General features: G+C 57.7%; 1 protein-coding gene across 4 annotated transcripts in view; it reads left to right on the top strand.

Annotated features, from left to right (window-relative positions):
* Positions 1-11,564, top strand: part of ADAMTSL3 (ADAMTS like 3) — a 111,758-nt gene that overhangs the window by 94,916 nt on the left and 5,278 nt on the right. For all 4 annotated transcript variants that reach the window (XM_036315930.1, XM_036315928.1, XM_036315927.1 and 1 more), the window contains 4 exons: positions 3,543-3,670; positions 4,534-4,662; positions 8,884-9,066; positions 11,040-11,223. In XM_036315930.1, coding sequence (XP_036171823.1) covers positions 3,543-3,670; positions 4,534-4,662; positions 8,884-9,066; positions 11,040-11,223 — 624 coding nt within the window. The remainder of the gene's footprint in view (positions 1-3,542; positions 3,671-4,533; positions 4,663-8,883; positions 9,067-11,039; positions 11,224-11,564) is intronic.

Here is an 11,564-nt window from a genome sequence, read left to right as displayed (position 1 = left end):
CAGGGCAGGCTGGCCAGACCCGACCCATGCACGAATTCGTGCACTGGGCCTCTAGTCACAGAAATAAATTGCCTTGGCAGGAAGATTGGGCCTCTGAAATCGTTTCTATATTGTGCAGTTTTTTTACATCATAAAACCCAAAACTAGGAGATAATGCAGTCCAAAGTTTTCTTGAGTCATTCAAAACAAAATATTAAGTCATATTCTTTTGTACTAGAGTCCCAGTGCACGGATTCATGCACATTGAAAGGAAATTAATTAGAAGAAATGTTTTAGAGGCTGGGGAGGGACCACGGGAGATTGGCTAGCTGAGGCGGGATTGTGGGAGGTAGGCTCCAGGGTGAGTCTGGCCCCTCTCGCCCAGTCCCGATCGGCCAGACCCCAGCAGCAAGCTAACCTACCGGTCGGAGCATCTGCCCCTGGTGGTCAGTGCACGTCATAGCGAGCGGTCGAACGGTCGAATGAACGGTCGGACACTTAGCATATTAGGCTTTTACTATATAGGATTGTGATTGTGAGTGTAACGGTATCACAGTTCATTCACTTTCCGTGAAACAACCGGGAGTAGCAGAAATATTCATTCCTTCTGCATCCTTTACTGTCTCTAAATCTTGCTATTTGCACACGTAAGACGGTAGACATTTCGCTTTTTTAAAATTTGCATTGAATCCCGGCCTGTGTGGCTCAGTGGTTGAGTATCAACCCATGAACCAAGAGGTCGCTGGTTCCATTGCCGGTCATGCCCAGGTTGCAGGTTCGATCCCCAGTAGGGGGCGTGCAAGAGGCAGCCATCGATGTTTCTCTCTCTCTTCCTCTCGCTTCCTCTCTCTCTAAAAACGTATTTTAAAACAGAACATTTGCATTCAAGAACTCAAGCGGCACCTGATCTTTCTCCGGGGACTGGTAAAGAGACACAAACAAAACAGCAGATGCTATATTGTTTTTGCAGACCTTGAGGCATGTTAAAATCACAAGTTTTATTTTTATCACGTCTTTTGTGCATGAACCCGCATCTGTGATCTATCACAGGAAAACAAGAGAAAATTCAGTTTTTTATAATAACACTAGAGGCCCAGTGCGTGAAATTCATGCACTCAGGATGGGGGGGGGGCTCCCTCAGCCCGGATTGCGAGAGGGTACAGGGTAGGTTGAGGGACCCCACTGGTGCATGATTGGGGCTGGGGAGGGACGCAAGAGGTTGGCCATCCGGGAGGGCTCCAGGGCGTGTCCGGCCCGTCTCACTCAGTCCTGATCGGCCAGACCCCAGCAGCAAGCTCACCTACCGGTTGGAGCGTCTGCCCCCTGGTGGTCAGTGCACGTCATAGCAAGTGGTTGAGCGGCCTTAGCATATCATTAGCATATTATGCTTTGATTGGTTGAATGGCCGACCAGATGACTGGACACTTAGCATATTAGGCTTTTATTATATAGGATACTAAGGAAAAGATAAACATGTTTAATTAAAAGAAAGACGGTAGACATTTCGCTTTTTTAAAATTTGCATTGAATCCCGGCCTGTGTGGCTCACTGGTTAAGTATTAACCCGTGAACCAAGAGGTCGTTGGTTCCATTCCTGGTCAGGGCACAGGCCCAGACTGTGGGCTCCATCCCCAGTAGGGGGCGTACAGGAGGCAGCCAATCAATGATTCTCTCTCATCATTGATGTCTCTATCTCTCTCTCTTCTCCCGTCCTCTCTAAAAATCAATAAAAGCGGATTAAAAAATAATTTTTTTTGCCCTGGCGTGAAATGACATTTCAGAAGTGGAATAAACCTCCCAGATCAGCTAGCTTAGCAGTTCTCAAATCTTTCAGTAATTGACTAGCCCTTTAGTAAGGAGTTTTGTGAATTTGAATTGTATCTATTGCTGATTACCACATTGGAAATTAAAACCAAGAAACATTTAGCCCTGGTCGGTTTGGCTCAGTGAATAGAGCGTCCACAGGCGGACTGAAGGGTCCTGGGTTCGATTCCAGGCAAGGGCACGTACCTCGGTTGCGGGCTCAACACCCAGTCCTGGTTAGGATGTTGCATGGGAGGCAACTAATCGATGTGTCTCTCTCACATCAAGGTTTCTCTCTCTCTCTGTCTCTCCTCTCCCTTCCACTCTCTATAAAAATCAATGGGACTCGCTGGCTGGTGTGGCTCAGTGGATAGAGCATCGGCCTGCGGACTGAAGGGTCCCGGGTTCGATTCCGGTCAAGGGCGTGTACCTCGGTTGCGGGCACATCCCCAGTGGGGGGTGTGCAGGAGGCAGCTGATCGATGCTTCTCTCTCATTGATGTTTCTAACTCTCTATCCCTCTCCCTTCCTCTGTAAAAAAATCAATAAAATATATTTTTAAAAAATCAATGGAAAAATATCCTCGGGTGAGGATTAGCAACAACAGCAACAAAAGAAAGAAAAAAAAACAAGAAGCATTTAAAACATCTGTTGATTAATGCATTTAGAAATAACAGTAACCAGCCCATAACATGTTCGCATAAATAACATCATTTTTAAAAAACGTATGTTTTCCAAAAATTTACTAGTAACAGTGGCATCATTTCACATCTTGCAAATTCCTGTCTAGATTAATAAAATGCATCTGGATCCTCCCATGCGCTTCTGCATCCAATCTGTTGGGATATGCTGTTGGAATTGAAGCTCCTGGAGAAAACTTGGCCTCGTGCAGAGATGTTAGTTAGAAAAAGAAGGAAGAGGCTGGTGGGCGTGGCTCAGGGGTTGAGCATCGGCCTAGGAGCCAGGAGGTCAGGGTTCGATTCCCGGTCAGGGCACAGGCCCGGGTCGCGGGCTCGATCCCCAGTGGGGGGCGTGCAGGAGGCAGCCGGTCCATGATTCTCCCTCATCATGGATGTTTCTATCTCCCTCTCCCGTCCTCTCTGAAATCTATCAATAAATACACACACACACACATATGTATTTTGTTAATCGTCACCCGAGGATATTTTTCCATTGATTGTTAGGGAGAGAGGAGGAGAGAGGGAGAGACAGAGAGAAACATCGGGGTGAGAGAGACACATCGATGGGTTGCGTCCTGCACACGCCCCCACCAGGGCCCGGGCTGGGGAGGAGCCTGCATCTGAGGTCCGTGCCCTTGACCCGAACCGAACCCGGGACCCTTCTGTCCGTGGGCCGACGCGCTACCCACTGAGCAACCCAGCCGGGTTGGTCTGTCTTTTCAAAAAATGTAGCATTTGCAGCATCGAGTCCATCCTGAAAATCTTCGTCTCCTGGCGAGTGGGATAGGAGATGGGATGGGGAAGCTCAGAGAGAAAGGGAGGGGGAGAGAGAGAGGAACATTGATGCAGTGCTGTCTGCCATCTCCACGCGTTTCAGGCGGGAGGAAGGTCTTGTCCGCCCTCTCTGGCCTGTGCCACGCTCTGCCCGTTGGCAGGAGGCTCGCCGGGGTCGTCTCTGGGGAGGGATCCCTGCCCGCCGGTGTCTGCGGTGATGCCGTCTCTTCTCTCTGTGTGACCGGCTGTGGTCCCAGGGCCCTGCGACGGGTCACATGACTCCCGCCCCCTTCTCTCTGTCCCCCAGGATCGTCCTGTCCGGAGCGGGGGAGCTGCAGATACGGAACCCCACGAGGGGCGAGCAGGGGCTGTACGGGTGCTCCGTGGCCAACCGGCTCGGCTCCGACGCGGCGAGCTCGCCCGTGCTGTTTGCAGGTAATGCCCCGCGGTGGCGCCTGGGTCGCCTGGGGCTGGGTTTTGTTTATTTGTTGTTTTAATATAGTTTTATGGATGTCAGAGAGTCAGGGAGAGGGAGAGAGAGAAACATCGATGATGAGAATCATGGACCGGCCGCCTCCTGCACGCCCCCTACCAGGGATCAAGCCTGCAACCCGGGCCTGTGCTCTCGACTGGAATCGAACCCGGGCCCCTTTGGTCCACAGGCCGACGCTCTATCCACTGAGCCGTGAGCCGGGGCCTGGTGCTGGTCCTACTCGCCCACAGACATCATCCACGCCAGGCCTTCTCTCCTGAATTCCTTCCTTCGTCAAATGTACCGAGAGGGACTTGGTTTTACCACCCCGGTGCTCCCATGGCCCAGCGATGGCCGTGGTCGTGCAGCCTTGTCGATATCTCTTTGACTGTGTCCACCCATCTGTCCATCCGTCCGTCCGTCTGTCTGTCCTCTGAGCACCCCCCCCCGCCCCACCAGCTGTGCGTTTCCCTGCCACGAGGGTACCGAGCCAGCAGGGACCCGTCCCCGGCTCTCAGAGAGCACGGCACAGTGGGCCCAATGCGCACGGTTTACCCAAGAGCCAGAGCCCGAACCCAGCCCGGCCGGCGTGGCTCCGTGGTTAGCGTCGACCTAGGAACCAGGAGGTCAGGGTTCGATTCCTGGTCAGGGCACAGGCCCGGGTGGCGGGCTCCATCCCCAGTGGGGGGCGTGCAGGAGGTGGCCGGTCCATGATTCTCTCTCATCATGGATGTTTCTCTCCCTCTCCCTTCCTCTCTGAAATCAATAAAATATATTTTTTAAAAAAGCCTGAACTAACATGGTTTCCTGTTGCCTTTGAATGAAGAGGCGCCCGTCATCTTGGTCAGGGGAAGGAACGTCACCGGACGGGAGCCTGGCCCGCTCTCCGTCGTGGTCGGAGGCACCGTGAGGGCGGCCCTGGGGGCAAACGTGACCATCCAGTGCCCCGTACGAGGTAAGTGTGGCCGCTCGCCATGGGAGGGCACGTGGCCTGTGGCCAGGAGACACCCTGACCGTCTTTAAACACCTGATTGTCCAGCCCTGGCTGGTGTGGCTCAATGGATAGAGCGACAGCCTGCGGACTGAAGGGTCCCGGGTTCGATTCCAGCCAAGGGTACATGCCCAGGTTGCGGGCTCGATCCTCAGTGTGGGGCGTGCAGGAGGCAGCCGATCCATGATCCTCTCTCATCATGGATGTTTCTCTCTCTCTCTCTCTCTCTCTCTCTCCCTCTCCCTTTTTCTCTGAAATCAATCAAAAAATATATTTTTTAAAAATCCCTCTGGCCTCCCAACAAATATGTGAGTTTTCTGGCAAAACACACCCACCATTACCGAGCGGGCGGCACCCGCTGGCCACAGGGAGGAGGGAGGCGGAGGGAGCTTTGCCGTGGCCACACCGCAGACGCCTGGAGACCCCGCAGCCCTGCACCTGCGGGGGACGCTCCAGGAGAGCTCTGACTTCCATGGAGAGAAACCTCAACGTTTAACATTAATTCTGAGCTAGAGGCCCGGTGCATGAAATTCGTGCACAGGTGGGGTCCCTAGGCCTGGCCGGCAATCAGGGCCAATCAGGTTCCCTGTCTCCCTGCCTCCCCACCTCCCTGCCTCCTCCTTCCCTCGCTCCCTCAGCGGCCCCCCGCTGCTGGTCACCCACCATGTTCCGAGCCGCCGAAGGGCTGTGGTGGGGTCCTGGCTGCCCTAGGTCAGAGACGGGGTGAGTGGAAACTGTTTGTTAGTGGAGCCGTCCCCACTCTGCCTGCCTCTGTCCTCTCCCTGCCTCTGCAGCCCCTCCGCCGTGGGCTGCAGCCCCGCCTCGCTCCCCCCCCCCCCCGCCCCAGTACCCCCGACACATTCAGCTTATCAGAAACTCGAGGCCCGATGCACAAAAATTTATGCAAGAGTAGGCCTTCCTTCCCCCGGCCGCCGGCACTGGCTTCCCTCTGGCACCTGGAACCTGGACTGCTTCCCTCCGGCTGCCACCCCCAGGCACCCGGGACCCAGGCTTTGCTCCGTCCCGTCTTCGTCCGGAATGCCGCCCAGATGGACTTTCGGTCTAATTAGCATATTACCCTTTTATTATTATAGACTAGAGGCCTGGTGCACGAAATTCACGTACTTGGGGCGGGGTGGGGAGTCCCTCAGTCCGTTCTGCACCCTCTCGCAGTCCAGGAGCCCTCGGGGGATGTGCGACTGCCACAGAGGCGGGAGAGGCTCCTGCCACCGCCGCTGTGATCACCAGCGTGAGCCCGGCTTCTGGCTGAGCGTCACTCCCCCTGTGGGAGCGCACTGACCACCAGGGGGCAGCTCCTGCATTGAGTGTCGGCCCCCTGGTGCTCAGTGCGCGTCATAGTGACTGGTCGACTGTCTGCCCCCCGGTGGTCAGTGCTCGTCACAGCAAGCAGTTGAGCGCCCTTAGCATATCATTAGCATATTACATTTTGATTGGTTGAACGGACAACTGGACGACCAGGCACTTAGCATATTAGGCTTTTATCATATAGGATGGCTCCATTTGGCTTTTTTTTTTTACGGTTAATCCTCACCTGAGGCTATTTTCCCGTTGATTTTTAGAGAGAGTGGAAGGGAGAGGGAGAGACAGAGAGACACATCGATGTGAGAGAGACACATCCATTGGCTGCCTCCTGCATGTCCCTGACCAGGGCCTGGGAAACTGGAACCAAGGTACGTGTCCTCGGCTGGAATCGAACCCGGGACCCTTCAGTCCGAGGGCCGACGCTGTATCCACTGAGCCAAACCAGCCAGGCCTCCCCCCCCCCTTTTTTTTTCCAGTGATTTCAGAGAGGAAGGGAGAGGGAGAGGGAGAGAGAGAGAAACATCAGTGATGAGAGAGAATCATGGACCGGCTGCCTCCTGCCCCCCCCCCCCCCCACTGGGGATGGAGCCCACAACCCGGGAATCGAACCCTGACCTCCTGGTTCATAGGTTGACGCTCACCTGGTTCAACCCCTGAGCCACGCCGGCTCCGTGAGTGGAAGCAGGGACTCTGCATGATGTAGGTGAGGGCGTCGTCACTTTCAGACGCTGGAACCCCGCTTTAGGACGTGGTGTGTTCGCGTTGCGAGTGCAGATGAACCCCCTGCGTCGGTGGCATGCGCACCCCTGTCTGTGTCCTAGGTGCCCTTCGGACATTGCTCACGGCGAGTTATAATGAGCTCGCCGATGCGTCCCTCTTAGGCCGGCGGTTCTCAGCCTGCGGGTCGCGACCCCTTTGGGGGCCGAACGACCCTGTCACAGGGGTCGCCTAAGACTATCGGAAAACACATCTATAATTTCATATTGTTTCTGTGATGAATCGCTATGCTTTCATGATGTTCCATTTGTAACCATGAAATTGGGGGTCCCCACAGCATGAGGAACTGCATGAAAGGGTCGCGGCGTGAGGAAGGTTGAGAACCGCTGCCTTAGACGGACTCACAGTCCTTCCCTCCGGTCAGCTGTGCCTAATTTAACCGTGTGGTAGGGAGAGGAGAGATGGCCTTCAGTCCCTGTGCGTTGAGAGTATTCGGACGTGCAGCTCTATTTCTAAAGCTTAAAAGGTCTAAGTCGCGAGAGTTACTCGTCTTGCTCTTAAAAAAACAGAGTGTCTGCCTTAGCCTGTGTGGCTCAGTGGATAGCGCAGACTGAAGGGTCCCGGGTTCGATTCCAGTCAAGGGCACCGACCTCGGTTGTAGGCTTGATCCCGGCCCTGGTTGGAGTGCATGGAGGAGGCAACCCATCGATGTATCTCTCTCACATCCATGTTTCTCTCTCTCTCTCTCTCTCTCTATCTCTCTCTCTCTCTCTCTATCTCTCTCCTTCCCTTCCCTTCCACTCTCTCTAGAAAAATATCCTCGGGTGAGGGTTAGAAAACAAATAGTTGCCCTGGCCAGTTTGGCTCAGTGGGTAGAGCGTCGGCCTGCGGACCGAGGGGCCCCGGGTTCGATTCCGGCCAAGGGCACGCGCCTGGGTTGTGGGCTCGATCCCCAGTCGGGGGTGTGCAGGAGGCAGCCGATCAGTGATTCTCTCTCATCATGGATGTTTCCATCTCCCTCTCCCTCTTCTTCCTCTCTGACATCAATAAAGAAATATGTATATTTAAAAAAAAGAAAACCAATAGTTTCTGCCCGGGCCAGTGTATCCCAGTGGGTAGAGCAGAAGCCCTTGGCCTGAAGGGTCCCGGGTTCGATGCCGGTCAAGGGCACGGACCTCAGTTGCAGGCTTGATCCCCGCCCTGGTGGGGGTATGAGCGGGGAGGCACCCCAGTCGATGGGTCTCTCTCACACCCATGTTTCTCTCTCTGTGTCTCTCCCCCTCCCTTCCCGAAGCTCAAACAATCAATGGAAAAATACCCTCAGGTGACGATTAACCAAAAAACAAAAAATTTCTTCTTCTTCTAAATATGGATGTTTTAACCTCACCCTCTCTGCCCGCTGCTGGCCAGAAAGGGAAGTCCTCCCTCTGAGAATCGATGGGTATCCGCATTGCATCCCTCCCCCCACCCCTGCCTGCCAGCGCCTAGTACAGCATCATTTATCCAATATCTCCGTCCCGCACGCATCCCTCTGGCTTGTGTCTTGGCTCTTAAGCTCCTTGGAGATGCGGCCGACCTCGGCCTTTGCTTTAAAACGTTCTGGTGTCTGGACTATTAGCCGTCTTCACGGGCCTTCGTCACCCCCCTTCTGCGAGGGGGGAGGGCATTGTTGTGGCGCAGCGAGATTCTGTGGTCCATTCCTCCTCGTCGCCTCGTCCCTGGCCCATGCTGCTCCCCCGCGGGTGGACGTGGGTTTTCATCATATAGTGGCTGTGAGGGGCGGTGATTCAAGGTCTTGGTCAGAAATCCCTTCACCGCCGCCCCCTTCCCCCCAAAAAGGACCCTCTCTCCAGAAAAGTACATTTGCCCATGAAATCTTTTTTATTTAATCTATTTTTATTGATTCCGGAGAGGAAGGGAGAGGGAGAGAGAGAAACATCAATGATGAGAGAGAATCATGGACCAGCCGCCTCCTGCACGCCCCCCGCTGGGGATCAAGCCCCCAACCCGGGCCTGTGCCCTGAGCGGGAATCGAACCCTGACCTCCTGGTTCACAGGTCGACGCTCACCCCCTGAGCCGCGCCGGCTGCCGTGGGCCTGTTCTTAAAGGCATCTGCCTCCGCCCTGTTTGCCTCCATCCCACAGGCATCCCCCGGCCCACGGTGAGCTGGGTGAAGAGAGGCGGGCCGCTGGGGGACAACACCTCCGTGCTCCCCAATGGGTCCCTGCTGCTACAGAACGTCTCCCGGCAAAACAAAGGCACCTACGTCTGCAGGGCCTCCAGCGCGCTGGGGAAGGCGGCGGCCACGTCCGTCCTGCACCTGCTGGGTAAGTGTCCCGTCGGGCTGGGCTTGGCGGGCCTCCCCGCCGACAGGGCACCCCGTTTGTGGGTTATGGCGCTGAGACGTAGACGAGATGGGCGTGCGAGGCTTTGCACTATGAACTAAGGGCTGCTTGTCTCTCTCTATTGATGTCAGAGAGGAAGGGAGAGGGAGAGAGAGAGAAACATCCACGATGAGAGAGGATCACGGATCGGCTGCCTCCTGCACGCCCCACACTGGGGATCGAGCCCACAACCCAGGCTTTTGCCCTGACCGGGAATCGAACCCAGGACCCCCTGGTTCATAGGTCGACATCCAACCACTGAGCCGCCACGGCCGGGACTGACCCACTTTGCAGACATTGTCCCTGGAGAGGCCTCCCGCCTGTCCCTGGCTCCCGCCCCTCCTCCCCCTGGCGGGGCGGGTCCTGGCGGGTCCCTCTGGCCTGCAGGGGCCCCTCCCCTGGGCTGTGGTCCAAGGGCCCGTCCTGGCCGCCGTTCCCACAGTTATTGCCATCAGTTCATGAGGGAAATGGGGTTTAAAGGACCCCACTTGCAGGGAGCCAATGGGGGAAAGGGAACATATAGTGTCATACCTCCAACAACCAAGAAGTACTTACAGTAAATAAAGTAAATACAGCGAAGAATAAATGCATTAATTAAACAAAAATGAAAAATGAAGGACCCCTTTGCGTTCCATGATGGCTGACTCTGTGCACGAGACACAGACAGGCTACACGGCAGAACAGCTGGGAGGGGGGAGGGTCCAGGCCGCTCAGTGGGACAGCTGGTGGGGGGGTGCAGGCCGCTCAGTGGGACAGCTGGGGGGGGGTTGTCCAGCCGCTCAGTGGGACAGCTGGGGGGGGGGTGCAGGCCGCTCAGTGGGACAGCTGGGGGGGAGGGGTGCAGGCCGCTCAGTGGGACAGCTGGGGGGGAGGGGTGCAGGCCGCTCAGTGGGACAGCTGGGGGGGAGGGGTGCAGGCCGCTCAGTGGGACAGCTGGGGGGGGTGCAGGCCGCTCAGTGGGACAGCTGGGGGGGGGTGCAGGCCGCTCAGTGGGACAGCTGGGGGGGGGTGCAGGCCGCTCAGTGGGACAGCTGGGGGGGGTGCAGGCCGCTCAGTGGGACAGCTGGGGGGGGGTCCAGGCCGCTCAGTGGGACAGCTGGGGGGGGGTGCAGGCCGCTCAGTGGGACAGCTGGGGGGGAGGGGTGCAGGCCGCTCAGTGGGACAGCTGGGGGGGGTGCAGGCCGCTCAGTGGGACAGCTGGGGGGGGGTGCAGGCCGCTCAGTGGGACAGCTGGGGGGGGGTCCAGGCCGCTCAGTGGGACAGCTGGGGGGGGGTGCAGGCCGCTCAGTGGGACAGCTGGGGGGGAGGGGTGCAGGCCGCTCAGTGGGACAGCTGGGGGGGGGTGCAGGCCGCTCAGTGGGACAGCTGGGGGGGAGGGGTGCAGGCCGCTCAGTGGGACAGCTGGGGGGGAGGGGTGCAGGCCGCTCAGTGGGACAGCTGGGAGGGGGGTTGTCCAGCCGCTCAGTGGGACAGCTGGGAGGGGGTGCAGGCCGCTCAGTGGGACAGCTGGGAGGGGGGGGGTCCAGGCCGCTCAGTGGGACAGCTGGGGGGGGGGTCCAGCCCGCTCAGTGGGACAGCTGGTGGGGGGGGTCCAGCCGCTCAGTGGGACAGCTGGGTGGGGGGGGTGCAGGCCGTTCAGTAGGACAGCTGGGGGGGGGGGGTCCAGGCCGCTCAGTGGGACAGCTGGGGGGGGGGGTTGTCCAGCCGCTCAGTGGGACAGCTGGGAGGGGGGGGGTCCAGCCGCTCAGTGGGACAGCTGGGGGGGGGGTCCAGGCCGCTCAGTGGGACAGCTGGGGGGGGGGTCCAGCCCGCTCAGTGGGACAGCTGGTGAGGGGGGGGTCCAGCCCGCTCAGTGGGACAGCTCTGGGAACCCTGATGGCCGTGCAGGCAGCATCACTCTCACCTTCCCCCCGCAGAGCCCTCCTGGAGGCCGGGTCCCTGGACGCCGTGTCCCGCCACCTGCGGCCGCCTGGGAGCCCGCGTCCGGAGCCTCCGGTGCGTGGCGGCGGGCGGGCAGGAGGTGAGCGAGGCCCTGTGCGGGCACCTCCCCAGGCCGCCGGTCCGCTCGCAGCGCTGCCCGCGCCGGGACTGCCCCCCCAGGTACGTGCGGCCTCAGTTCTGACCTCATTGGGACCGGGTTCCTGCTGGTTTCAAAGGCACCGGAACCTGGACTAAGACTTCTTTAGCGGGGCCGGCCGGTGTGGCTCAGCGGTTAGCGTTGCCTGGGAACCCAGAGGTTACGGGTTCGATTCCGGTCAAGGCCACGCACCTCGGTGGCAGGCTCCATCCCTGGCCCTGCTCAGGGCGTGTGCAAGAGGCAGCCGATCGATGTGTCTCTCACATCGATGTCTCTCTCTCTCTCTCCCTGTCTCCCCCCCTCCCTTCCGCTCTCTCTACAAATCAATGGAAAAATATCCCTGGGTGAGGATTCAAATGCATAT

This window comes from Myotis myotis, unplaced genomic scaffold, assembly GCF_014108235.1.
Source record: "Myotis myotis isolate mMyoMyo1 unplaced genomic scaffold, mMyoMyo1.p scaffold_m19_p_67, whole genome shotgun sequence".
In the NCBI taxonomy this organism is placed as follows: Eukaryota; Metazoa; Chordata; class Mammalia; order Chiroptera; family Vespertilionidae; genus Myotis; species Myotis myotis.
Note: the sequence above shows the minus strand (reverse complement) of the source record. Positions and strands in the feature narration are given on the sequence as shown.